General features: G+C 44.2%; 1 protein-coding gene across 3 annotated transcripts in view; it reads left to right on the top strand.

Annotated features, from left to right (window-relative positions):
• TUBGCP5 (tubulin gamma complex component 5) overlaps positions 1-9564 on the top strand; it is a 46443-nt gene extending 36879 nt beyond the window's left edge. For 2 of the 3 annotated variants that reach the window (XM_006196058.3, XM_031678737.2), the window contains exons 17-23: positions 2132-2216; positions 2320-2440; positions 3362-3540; positions 4869-4994; positions 5567-5655; positions 7332-7432; positions 9179-9564. In XM_006196058.3, the coding sequence (XP_006196120.1) occupies positions 2132-2216; positions 2320-2440; positions 3362-3540; positions 4869-4994; positions 5567-5655; positions 7332-7432; positions 9179-9225 (748 nt within the window). In that variant the 3' untranslated portion in view covers positions 9226-9564. The remainder of the gene's footprint in view (positions 1-2131; positions 2217-2319; positions 2441-3361; positions 3541-4868; positions 4995-5566; positions 5656-7331; positions 7433-9178) is intronic. The other variant, XR_012072440.1, reaches the window with a different exon arrangement.
• The last annotated feature ends 4123 nt before the right edge of the window (positions 9565-13687 follow it).

The following is a 13687-nucleotide window of genomic DNA, read 5'->3' as shown; positions in this document are numbered from 1 at the left end:
TGGAGGTGCCACTTGATCGTTAAATTTTCACGTACACTGGAGTCATATGCATTAGGTCTCTTTCTGGATTTTCCATCCGTCTCATTGTTCTGTTTATTCACATGCCAGTAGTATTCGGTTTTAATTACAGTTTTCCTGGCTATTGTTGCTAATTTATTTTTCCAAATGTACTTTATCATCGGCTTGTCTAGCACCCTCCACCAAAACCAAAACCAAAACACAAACCTTGGTGGTATTTTCATTGAGGGTGCATCCCATTCGTAGATTAACTCAGGACAAATGAGCCACCCCATTGGGACCCCTCCTCCTATGACTTCCATGTGTTCTAGGTGCTCATCTGTGCCCACCTGCTCGCTGAGGCCGTGCCCCAGAGTCTCCTTCTCAGTTCCAGGCTTCCCTGCCGTGCCCACGCCCTCCCATGTCCCTGCTGCTCCTCTGCAGCCTCCCTGTGGGCCCCTTGCCCTCTACCTGCCCTTGGCGTAGCTTCTCCTGCCTGGGGCCCTTCCACCCATATTGATGGCCTCAGTGACCCCTGATGACCTGCAGATCAGTACCTTTAGCACAGGTGTCTGCACAGCCAGCACCTCATGACTTGACTCAGATGTCACATATCCAGCAGTGACCTTATTGTTTCTCAGCCCTTTGTTTCTCCTGGAGGGCAGCACAGTTCATCCCAGTGCCCAGGGCCATGTGCGGCTCACCCTAGACTCCTTCCCCTCCGCCAGCCCCCACACATCCCTGGCCACTCAGTCCTGCCTCCTGGACAGCGTTCTCGGTCCCTCTGGTCCCCATCCCCCTCATCCCTCTCGGTGCTCACTCGGGGGTGTCCCCCTGCCGCCTCCTGACCTCTGCCTCTCAGCTTCCCTCCCTCCCGCTTGACCCCCGCCGGGCCACACAGGAAAGCCATCTCTCGGTGCCCCGTGACAGATGGTCCGAGCTACTCGCAAGAGAGGAAGCTTCTCGCTGTCTGGCTTGTTTTCCCAGCCCTGTTTTTTGCACACAAAAACGTGTAGACATACCATGTTCTGTCTCCACCATACTTTCCATTTCAGGGGTTTGGACTACTTCTAGTTTTCCCAAGAGCTGTACTCTCCGCCAGGAGCCTCCACGTGTCCCGCATCCCCCAGTTACCTGCTCTCCGGTGTGCGTGGCCTGCCAGGGGTCTGCCCTCCTGCAGAGCTCTGCCGGCCTGGCGTGGTGACAGGAGGGTGACTACGTGTTTCCTCTGGGCTGTGAGCCCCTGGGTGGGGGAGGGGTCGGCTTTCTGTCACCTGCCTAGTGCAGTGTCTGACAAGGTCTTCAGTAGGTACCTACTGAATGCTTCGTGGATGCACATGTAGTAGACTTATGAGCAAAAAATTCTGACTAGCCTGTGACGTGGAATGAAGTGGCTAACCCATAAATCACGCACCAGCTTTCACATGTCTGGTTCAAGGCTGACTCCTGCCTCCTCCTCACAGTTAGCCCTCCGTGGGCTGCTGTCACAAGGTGCCCCTGCACCCCTGGGGGAGTCGCATCATTCTCAGCCTGCGGAAGGGACTGCAGCGAGGAGGGAAGGAGATGAGTCCTGGCCCGGGGGCGTTCCCGTGCCCTGTGGGTGCTGCTTGCTTTCTGTGGGGAGTCCCATTCAAACCCGCCAGGGAGGGGTGGATGAAGCAAGGTGACTCCCTCACTTTAGAAGCAGACCCCGTTCTTGCCCAGGCACGCGCACGCGCGCTGTCCCGGGGAGGAGCGCGCCCCACCCGCCGCCCCTGAGCCCCAGGGTCCGTCTCCTGGGCCTCTCGCTGAAGTGTACCAGGACCGAGTGCCTGGCGATTGCAGTTCATCTTCCCCGACCCGTCTTTTTTCCTAAGTAACTTACTGTAATTGTTAAGTAGCTCATCTGTTTTAGAGCAAAACCCATTACTTGAAAATTTTGCCCCTCTTTCTTATTTCTAAAACCCGATTTCTATCCTAGAATATGTGCTAGAAAATATGTCTTTATTGAAATATTTGTATTCCTTTTATGAAATACAGACTTTTGGAATATATAAATAAAATCACTACTAAAATGCTAACGCTTTTTTTAAAGAGCATTTTTATAAGAACATAGTGCTTTTCACAAAACTGAAGCCGATGTTTCTTTATCTAGTCTGTCTATCTCTTTTGAAAATGTTGACACAGCTAAGAAGAAACTCCCTGTTCATATCTTAGATGGTCTGACCCTGAGCTACAAGGTATGTGCTCATAATCTTTGTAAAAATACTATTTTCCATTAAAATTAAAACATACAAGTAATAGGTTACTTTCTATTCTAATTTTCTGGTTTTGTTTTCATAGGTCCCATGGCCTGTGGACATTGTTATAAGTTTGGAATGTCAAAAAATTTATAATCAGGTGTTCCTTCTCTTACTGCAGATTAAGTGGGCAAAATATAGTCTGGATGTTTTACTATTTGGTGGTAAGATTCGTTTTCAACAGACAAATTATAATTTAATTCTAGTCCAGAAAAAGAGAGGTTGGTCGTCTTTGGTCATTTTTCATGTGTACACAAGTGCCAAATTGACATGTATTTATAGCAGCAGTTTCATAGACAGACCTCAGAATTAACTTCCCTGAATGAATACAGTTAATCTAAAATACAGTAAAGAGAGTGGGAAGGGATAAGTTTGGGAGTTTTAGATTTGCAAATGTTAACCACATTTGTAAATGTTAATCATGTAAAAATAGATTTTAAAAAAACAAACTTCTCCTGTATAGCACAGGGGACTATATTCAATATCTTATAATAACCTTTTTAAAAAATTTTTAATAGACTTAATTCTTTTAGAGCAGTTTCAGGTTCACAACAGAATTGAGCAGAAAACAGAGTTCACCCTCCCCTCCCACACATATATACTCCCCTACCCTCAACATCCCTCATCAATTTGGCATATTTGGTGCAGTCGAACCAACATGGGCACATTCAGTATCTTATAATAACCTTTAATGAGAAAGAATATGAAAATGAATGTGCATGTATATGCGTAACTGGGATGTTGTGCTGTACACCAGAGACTGACGTGTTGTAACTGCCAGTACTTCAATTAAAAAATAAAGTACGATAAATTAGGAATTTAGCCAGAATAAGAATTCTTAGACTAGGTGAAAATTTTTTATGACAAGTTAATGGGACTCTGTTTACATTTTTGATGCCAGTGATAAGGTGATACAGCAGTTCTCACTGCCTCACCTTCCAGAGACACTGAAGGTGAGGTCCCTGCTGTGAGTCCAGCTGAGTGCCCTTTGCAGGGCCCGCGACCACCCGTCCCAAGTCCCGCCCTGGGCACGTGGGGTCGGGTGGACGCTCTTCCCACCCACTCTGCTCTTCATTCCTTTACAGAGCTGGCTAGTCCTGCTGAAAAGCCACAGCTTAAAGAAGGGCTTTCCTGTGATCAAGACACAGCTGCTCAGTTTGGACCACAGAAGGAGCCAGTAAGACAGCAGATTCATCGCATGTTCCTCTTAAGAGTGAAGCTCATGCACTTTGTGAACAGCTTGCACAACTACATCATGACCAGGGTGCGTGTCTGTCCATCCACTCAGTTCTGTCACCGTGTGTGCATCTATTCACAGCGAATTACAAGTAATGTATTTATAAACATAAGATGTCCACAGAATGCTTACAGACCGTACATGTGGAAACAGCACATACTAAAAACTTGCTCATAAAATGATATGACAGCAGGGGAAGTGTTTTTCAAACACTTCCAGAGCCTGTGTATCCAGAGACTGCTGTCTCTCCTGACCAGCGACCCCCTGGGATGGACACCCAGAGCCCCCCTTTTGGAATTGCCTTCAGGACTTGTCACATAGTCCCTTAAATTTCATCAGTGGTGACAGAGTGGTCCCTGGAAAATGGCTCCTGTTTTCAGTGAAGCCTAAAAGCATGCGTCAGGCTGGTGCAGAGTGTAAGGAGGAAGGTGCGGCCAAGTTACATGCTTTTTTCTTAAATACAAGTAACTCATTACAAAGTAAATAAAACTGCAATTCTCACATGTGTTAAAACCCGTTCCAGGGGAAGTTCTGAAGACGAGTTCAGATTCTTGAACAGTTGTAGGCATTATTAGAGGACAATACTTAGTGTTTAAAATGGTTGCTAACTATTTGTAGGCATTCTAGCAGACAGGGTTTAGAATCCACTGTGGTTTGGGTGCAGGGAGCCTTCGAAGCCTGTGTTTCAGACGTGCACACGGTAGACACGCTCCCTGCTTCCCGTGCACCGGTGCCTTCAGAGGGCCAGCCGCAGGCCCTTAATTGTTGAGAGTAAATGGTAGGGGTTTAAGTTTTTGCTTACATTTGTTTTTTTCTACTTGAAGTACAATTATGCTTCTTTTAAAGAAAGACCATTGTATAAACAATGGAATTTATAAAAACATATAAATTAAGTATACCTGATGACTTTTTTAAAAATTAGTGCATTTTCTATAGGGTTTGATATTCTTGCCCCTCCGCACAGGAGCAGCCTGTTAGTCCAGAGTGAGGCCTCCCCCCACTGGGCAAATGGGCGTCCTAAAGACTGGGCCCACTGTCATTCTAGGGTAAGAGGGCCGGCCCGTGAGAAGGGTACTTTAGTGGGGAGGGTGTAGCTCAGGGGTAGAGCGCATGCCTAGCATGCACAAGGTCCTGGGTCCAACCCCCAGGACCTCCATTACAAATAAATAAACCTCATTACCTCCCTCCAAAATAAAAAATAAAATTAAGAAAAAAAGAATGGTACTTGATACGCTTTACAGGTGTGACTGTTGAAGGAAGAAGTTGAGGGGAGTAGAAGAGGATGGTGAAAAGTTACGTGTGTGGCACACAAGTTCTCGAAGGAGAAATCTGATTCGGCCTCTTTCTCTTTCAAGATTCTTCATAGCACAGGGCTGGAGTTTCAGCATCAAGTTGAGGAAGCCAAGGATCTAGATCAACTGATTAAAATTCACTATAGATACTTGTCAACCATCCATGATCGATGTCTGCTCAGAGAAAAGGTACGGGAGCTGTCACCTGTGACCTTGGCCAGTGAGGCTGGGCCGAAGCAGCCAAGGGAGGTGTCTCTCTGCTTTATTGTGTTGTACTTATTAAGTGTCTGATCTGCAGAATATTCTTTAAGGAAGGACCAGATCAAATGAGGTCAGAAATTTGTGCCATATTACTGGAAATTATTTCTAAGAGAAACAGATGACAGCTGTGTTGTGACAGTCAGCAGTCACTCAGCCCTGTGTTAGATTCAGTGGGAAAATTTTATCTGCAGTTGTGGAATAAATAGTGCTCTCGTCAGGAAGTGCGTCCCACTTGGTGTGAACGTATGGCATTAAGTCACCTTACAGCCATTGGATTGACGGGTGAACGTCCATGGCTGTCCCAGGAGAGGGCACTTGCCAGCTCTGTAGCTCAGACTCCGCTGCGGGTGCGCCTGTGCTGTGGGTGTGGCACCGTGTTCAGAGCCTAGCACCCTTCCTTGTATGCAGAAGGCACTCATTGCCCCGATGAGCTTTTTCTGTGACTCGTTTAAGTTAGGTGAAAGTGTTGGTGTCAGTGCTCTCTGTGGCTTTCCCTCCAGGTCAGCTTTGTGAAGGAAGCCATCATGAAGGTGTTGAACTTGGCCCTCATGTTTGCGGATGGTTGGCAGGCCGGCCTGGGGGCGTGGCAGTAAGTAGGAAGCTCCTGCAAACTCTGTGCTGTGACTGTGTCCCCTTCCCTTCTTCCTCTGGGAGCCTTGTTTTTCATCCAGACAACAGATCACGTACACTTATGCTTTCAAGAAAAGAATCGAAGAATTGGCTTTGTTCATCTAAACTAGGCAGCATCAAGACTTGTGCAATTCTATTATGAATGGTGAAACAATAAGAAAAATCTGAAGCCTTTGATTGGGACAAGCAAATATCTGTAAATTACATTCATGTTTTGCCATATAGGTTTTGTTAAGTTTTTGTCACGGATGCCTTCAGACATGCAGAAGTGAGGGTGGGGGGCATAACAGACCCTGGGACTATCACTCCCCTCAAGCAGGTGCCAGTGACCACCGGGTCTGTATTGTGTCTACTGCCCACCCCCGTGTGCTCAGTTATTTTAAACCAAGTTCTGGACACCATGCTAGATTATAGTCCAAAGTTGTATCTTAAAGAGCTCTGAAAGACTGTATGTTTTACTTTTAGGGTGTTTATTATTCACACCCATCACATAGAAAGGCAGAGGACAGTTGAGGGCCCAGGAGCAATTCCGTCCTGTCCTGCACACTGTCCCCTGCTGTTCCTTGGACATGCAGCCAACAGCTCTCCCATCTGGCTTAGAAACTTGGTGCGATGCTGCTCTTGCCCCTGAAGTAAAAGTGCGAGTCTGGCTGACCAGGCTGTCGGGGTAACAGCTTGTACTTAGTTGGTGTTGGTAAGGAGCTGAGAATTCGTTGTAATCTGAGATCTTAACCTGCGATTGTATCAGAGTACTCTAAATGAAGAAACTAAGGCGGTAGATAAAGTTCATAGTTGCAGGGATGAAAGAAGTCTTATTGGTGGAAAGTCTCGAGTGTGGCGAGCGGACTTCTCTCTCCATGTGCTGTCGGGTGGACTGTGTATGCTTTGCAGGAACTGCGCTGTTCCGGTTTCTTCAAGTAGATAGTAAGAAAAAAGCAGGGAGCTGAGGAGGACTTAAGCATATCGGCCATTGCAGTTTATGGAAATGGACTGATCCAGATTCAAACTTTGGGCAGAAAAGTGAAAAAATTGTCAAGCGTCAGTGAAATCTGAGCACTATTTGATGATTTTTTTAAATTGTTAGGTGTTTTTAAGCAAATGCTGTTGAGGCTTTTTAAAGGAATCTCTATCTTTAGTGTATGCACATTGAAATATTTATGACTGAAATGCTGGGATGTCTGAGATTTACTTCTAAATGGGGCTGCCTGGGGATGGGGGGGTGACTGCTCAAGCTGAGTGTGTTTGCTCTTTCCCATAATAACAAGGTTTTAAATGATTTTTAGATGTAAGGTTTTATATCTTTAATGTGCTCTTTATTTCGAAAGAAGATACGGTTGTGAACGTGAAAATGTAGACCTGCACAGTAGGGAAGGCGCGTCCCCAGGTGTCCTCGCTCTGGAGCTCAGGGCCGTCCTGAAGCTGCGGTTTTGTGTCCCAGTGATGCTTTCCTTCAGACACTGAAAGTTCCTATTTTAAAGTGGGGCAGGAAATGTTATATTTTGCTTTATAATCTTTAGAGTTAGGATGCTGAATAATTAAACTGAAGCACAATTGAAATTACTTCAAAAATATTTGACAGCTTACCTCTTAACCCCTTGTGCACTTACTTAAATTGAAATTTACTTTCTTTCCCAGAATGGAATCTATTGAGAAAATGGAGTCTGATTTTAAAAACTGCCACATGTTTCTTGTAACCATTTTAAACAAAGCTGTCTGTAGAGGATCCTTTCCCCACCGTGAGTATCATGCTGAAATGTCACAGCTTTATGTTTCCTTGTAACTAAGTCCACACGTTATTGCTTTGGTACTGATTTCATGAAGAATTAGCGTTTTTCACCATTTCTAACCTGGAAAGCCCCTCGGCAGTTGAATTTTACCCCAGTTACAGTGGTGTGAGTGGATCAGTTGAGACTGAAGACCTGTTTTCTTGTTTATCACTTGGTACAGCAGTGGATTTCCAAAACCATCGTTAAAGCAGACGGCAGAATAGGTTTCAGTCACCCTTCACTGTCATGTGTGGCCTTTGTAACAACTATTCCTTTCAAAAGATAGGGGGTTTTTTGGTGGGGAGGGGTGGGGGCTTGTTTTGTTTTTAGCAATTTTAAAACTCCCAGTGCTGCCTCTTACACAAAGAAGTACAGGCCTGACAGTTGAGAACACAGCATGCGTGGAGCAGACAGAGGTCTGTGGGCCGAGTCCTGGGGAAAAGGGAGCTGGTTGATCTGCAGAGACAGAGGGCGAAGTAGCATCTCTCTGCAGCTTTTTTTTTGGAAAAGAATTCAGGGCTCATTTTTCCCCCTATTTCTGCATATTCAAATTGTGATATGCTCATTAAGAGTAGCTAAACGTGTTTTGAAACACTGTTAGAGTAACAGTGCGAGAATGCCGAATAAGCAAACAAACAAAAACATATTTTGTTTAATCCTATCAAAAAGTTATGAATGCAAAGAAGTCTTAAATTCTGGGATGATGTGAGTCCTTAAGTGCTGAGCTGCTGCACCTGCAGTATGGACAGGTGGGGAGTGACCGGCCAGAGGCACGTAGACCTCACCAGATAGAGAAACCTGCCGAGCATGGGTGATGTGTGTGTGGCGGACTGGAATCCCAGGCGCCGGGATCCCAGAGCCAACCCCCCTGACCCCCAGCCCTCCCGTGTGGGCTTTGTAAGTGGCCACGTGGAAGCTGGGGGCCAGGTGGGAAAACAGAGAGAGCGCTATAATCTCACAGAGCTCAGACCCCTGTGTGCCTGTGTCAGGAGTGTGTCAGAACTGAGCCCACAGTGAAGAGGCGTTCTCTTACTATGCATGTATTTAAAAACAAACAAGTGAGGGGGGGGTATAGCTCAGTGGTAGGGTGTGTGCTTAGCATGCACGGGGTCCTGGGTTCAACCCCCAGTGCCTCCATTAAAAATCAATTAATCTATCTATTTAATTACCTCCCCCCTAAAACAAACAAAAAAAGCAATAAAAAATTTTCTTAAAAATCAAAAATAATTTTTTAAATAAGTGTCGTACGCCCCTGCTGCCACCTCTTAGTCCCCTCCTCCCCAAAAAAAACCTGTTAGAAATGTGTTAGAGGAAACATTGGTGCATTTGTTCATTTTTGCACTGGAGGACTATTATGCAAGTAGATTCCATTTATAGGTTAGAACATGGCGTTTTGTTATTAATTGAGTCCAGATTTTTTAACATTTGGAAGAATGATTGGCACAGATTTTTGTTTTCGAAAACTAAAATGATCTGAAACAGAAATTAATACTTTTTCAATTTGTATTTAAATAATGAAGATGATCATCTTTATTATAAGTTAAAAATCAGTGTTTTAATTAAAAGTAGAAAATGTGTCTAAATACTTTCCAGGTTTGAATTTATTAAAGCCTCATTCAGACATTTTCAAATACTTAAACCTATTTTGTGGTGACAAGGGACAGACTGGGATTTTAAAACGTAGTATATGTAACCTTGTTTTCATTCCTCCCACAGTGGAGTCTCTAGCACTGTCGCTCATGGCTGGCATGGAACAAAGCTAAACATCTCCAGTGCGGTAAAGATCTCAGATTTAATCTTCATCCAGATACATTTCGACCACGTGCAGCTAAGAAACGGAAATCTATTTTGGTTCATTTTAAAAAACTGTTGTCTGCTATCTAGACAAATGTTTTTGGTGATTTCTCTGAAAATTATTGGTTAGTATATAGGGTTATGTGTGTAAAATTGTGTCAATAATGCAAAGTGTATATAAGCTGTTTACATTTATATTTCCTACTGTAAGCTGCAGATTTATGGTATTGATACCTTTAAATATAAAATATATCATTTTTGAAAATGTAATTATTAATATTAAAAATAAATTAAAGCATTTTAAAGTATTTCATTCCCCTTTTGCTCAGTCACAGAAGTTTTCGCAGAGAGTTTTACATGCTCTCTTCCCTAAAGCTTGTGTTAGATTCGGCAGTCTGAAAAGAAGTATTTTTTTGTGCCTGGGAACTTCCAAAATGGAAAATAGCTTCAACCAGTGTCAATAAATGAAAAAGCCAGCTTCACTTAGGGCCATCTGTTGGCACATCCTATTAGTTGGCATTTGTGAGTAATTTTTATGAGTTAACCAGTTACATCTGAATTACAATTGCGTTTACCATTCAGTTTGCCCACATTTTCTTTCTATACTTCTTGGCACGTCTTTAGCACTTACGACTCAGCACTGCACTTACTACTTATTTTTTAAGAACAGCTGCTAAACTCCAGATAGCCTGAGAGCTGAACGCCAGGGCCCGTCCCCCTCGACACAGCCTCGTTCCCCTTGCAGCATCAGCATTTCCTCGCGCAGAGGCCAGGTCTGCTAGCAGCCCCTCCTGGGGGCCAGCTGGCTCTCGGGCTTCACGCTGAAGTCTTGGAAGAAATTTACCGAGGAGGCCTTCAAATCTCAGGGATGAGAGGTGACTTTCAGGTCTCAGGGACACGCTGCAGTATAACCTACCAGCTGTGCGATACGGGAGGCGCCTTGTGGCCTGGTCCTGTCAGTCAGAGCCCTGTAGGAATGGACGGGAGCCTCTGCTCTCTTCCAGGTGTCACGATGGAGCTCTTTTGGTAAATGCCGTGATGTACGTTAAATTGCCCTCTCCTCTGTGTGGAAGAGGTTGGATCCCTCTTACTTTTTAATTTTTCTGGTGGTTCTTTTTGGTATCTTATGATCTTACGGTTTTCCCAGTTGGGCACATAAGGAGCTTGGAAGTCATCACTCCCATCTTTGAAACCAGAAAAAAGCTGCACAAACTGGAAATCAGTCACTCTTCTTAGATCCTTCAGACTTGAGGCCACAGGGCAAACTGCTGCCCCAGAAGCAGAGAGAAGCTGATGCAGAGAATCACGTGGCAGCAGAGCAGCCGCACAGCTCTGCGGGGGCCGGTGCCGGGAGCTGCGGGCTCGGCTGGCAGACCACCGAGGCTCCACGTGGACAAGACTCTCGGTTAAAGACTCCAGGGGCCCAAACTTGGGCGGGTGGGGCCCACTTCTGTGAGTTTTAGGAGCACTACCGGGCTCTCCCAGTGAAGATCAGAGGGAAGTCCTCTTGTGCTCCTGGCAGGAAGACGGGAACTGTGTCCATTTTGCAGCAGGCCTGGGAGTGCTGTTTTCAGTGATGCCCAAGTCAAGGGAAACTGAGCAGAGCCTAACCCCTTCTGGTCTTTCTGTGTCACCTGTGTGTGTGTGTGTGTGTGTGTGGAGGGGAGATGACTGAGATGCACCTGTGACGGTCCCAGCACGCGGCACAGGCTCACTACAAGACAGGACAACGCGGCAGGGTGCCTTCCCTCCCCGACACCTGCTGCCCCGTCAGCAGGGCTCCTGGGGAACGGGTCCACCACAAAAGGCCTGTAGACTAAAACTCTCTTTAACAAGAAGTCCCTGGGAAACCTGACCACAGCAGAAGACAAAAACCAAGAGATTAGAAGGAAATTTTAGCCTCTGACGCCTACAACTATAGAAAAAACAGCAGTCTGACTGCAACCCCAGATAAAACTAAAATGTCGCGCTGAAGGCCTGTTTGTCTCATGTCCTTTTACCTCGTACATCATGCCCAACTTCTAACAAAATTACACAACATACTAAAAAGCAAACAGATTGAAGAGACAGAGTAAGCCTCAGAACCAGACTCAGACTTGGCAGAGGCGCTGGGATGACCAGGCTGGGGTTTAACACACCCGTGGTTAATAAGCCAAGGGCCCTGGTGGGAGACATGGCAGACGGCCCTCCTGAGGCACCACCGCCCTGTCTTGATCACCGCTGCTGGGTGGGAAGGTGTGAAGTCAGGAAATGTGATTCCTTTGGTTTTGTTCTTTCTCAAGATTGTTTTGGCTCTTCCGGCTCCTTTGCATTTCAATACAGATTTTAGGAACAGCTTGTCAATTCCACAAAAAGGCCGTTGGAATTTTGACAGGGTTAGCATTCTGTCGGCAGACCAACTGGGGAAATGTTTCCGTTTTCACAATAGTTAATTTCTAACCCATGAGCATGTCTTTGTTCTTGACTTAGATCTTCTTTAATTTTTTTCCAACAATTTAAAAATTTTCAGTGTGCTGGATTTATATCGTTATTTATTCCTTTTGCTGTTGTTGATGCTGTTGTAAGTGGGGTTGTTTTCTTCATTTTATTTTTTAATTGGTCATTGCGAGTATGCGGAAACAAACAGGTTTTTGTGTGTTAGTCCTTATCCTGCAACTGCTGGACTTGCTTATTAGCTCTAATATATGTGTGTGTCTGTTCCTTAGGATTTTCTGTACACAAGTTTGTGCCATCTACAAATAGTTTTACATCTTTCCTTCCAGTATGGATGACCTACGTCATTTTCACACCCCATTTCCCTGGCCAGAACCTCCACTACTAAAAAGAGACACTGTCCTTAAAATCGAGAAGGACTGCCATTACCATTAAGAGAATGCAATTATATGAAAATTCTTATTCACATAAAAAGTGACTTGCTGAAACCAAGGCAAAAAGTAAATTTAATGAAATGAAGATTTGAAGTTGTAAATTATTTCTGCTTTTCTACTAAGCCAGGCATTAAAGAGATTTCAAAAAATGGAAAACAATACCACTCTCTCACTAACGTTCTTTGTTTTGGAAACAATTATTTTTCATAAAAATATATTATTTATGTTAACATGTAATAGGTTTATTGCAGTTATTTTTAAGTAAATAAATAAATCTAAATTTTCTCAAAAAAAATTATTCCTGCTTTTATTTTTATTACCCCAGCTTGCCCAATTGACTGAACTCAATGTCCTATAAAGTTACTCTTTCATATTTTGCTGTCAATTTTGTTATGAAGATAAAATTGTCAGGTGAGAAGGTAAAACATACTTTATTAGTTTTTAACTTGATTGACAAATTCATACACTCAAGTCTATGACCCTCTTGCCCCAGATTAATTTCACCTGGATTGGTAAATATCTTTATGCCAAATTGCCTTAGATCACCCCTTCACCTCTATTAAGGTTCTTGCTTTTACTTGCTAGAAGCATAATTCTTACTATTTTGTCAGCTGTGCTTAAGATTTTAAGCTTTCTAAAGAACATTTAAACCAGCACATTTAGTTGTTTTCAATGAAAACATTTGTTCTGAAAAACCTCGCCTGCCAATAACCAAAATAAGTCTCCCATTTAAAGGAAATGAATTACTCTAGAAATAAGCCTCCCAAATACGGTAGCAATAAATAAGCTGCAGTCTGGCACCTGTCCATTGTGACTTTGAGTTTATACATAAGATATTTTTCACTCCAAATATAAAAATTTAAGAACTAAAGAGAACTTTGAAAGTACTCTATACAACTTTTCATTAAAAAAGAAAAGAGTCCTTCCTGCTCCAAAGATTTTTTTTTTAATTTCCCATGATTTCCCTTATGAACTTTTCATTTTTATGTTTAAACATTTGTTCCATCTAGAATTTATCTTGATGTAGAGTGTAATGTGTGAGACCAACTTGGGAGTGATTTCCTAGGTGAACTGATCCGGGAAGGCCTCCTTGAGTAGGTGTCTTTCAAAAGTCGTGTCATGTCAGTTGTGTAAAATGGGGTGGGAGGAATGAGCCTGGCACGTCCATGACAACACAAGACCTTGTGGCTGGAGCACAGAGAGCAAGGGGCATGGCCAGGAGACAGGCTTGGAGAGGTAGGTGGGCTGTGTCTTGCTGATGGATCAGTTGTGGGGGCTGAGAGGAGAAGTCCAGGAGGAGCCCCTGCGGACAGGAAGCTGGTGCCCCCGACAGAGCTAAAACTGTGCTATTTGCCAGTGGCCTTCCAAGTGCAGTTTATGTACTCTTGGGGTACATGACTCCACATGTTATGTGGGCATGGAAAGTTTAAAGGAATTTCTACCTGTCAGTCCTAGAATTAGGATTCAGAAGTGACATGGTTGGCCTGGGCTAACACCTGTGAAATTAAAAGATGAAATCAGACATTTTTCTAACGGGAAGTAATCTGACTTGACTAAGTCAATC

The sequence above is a fragment of the Vicugna pacos genome, chromosome 5 (assembly GCF_048564905.1).
Source record: "Vicugna pacos chromosome 5, VicPac4, whole genome shotgun sequence".
In the NCBI taxonomy this organism is placed as follows: domain Eukaryota; kingdom Metazoa; phylum Chordata; class Mammalia; order Artiodactyla; family Camelidae; genus Vicugna; species Vicugna pacos.
The sequence above is the reverse complement of the archived record's forward strand: the minus strand, read 5'-3'. Positions and strand labels throughout refer to the sequence as shown.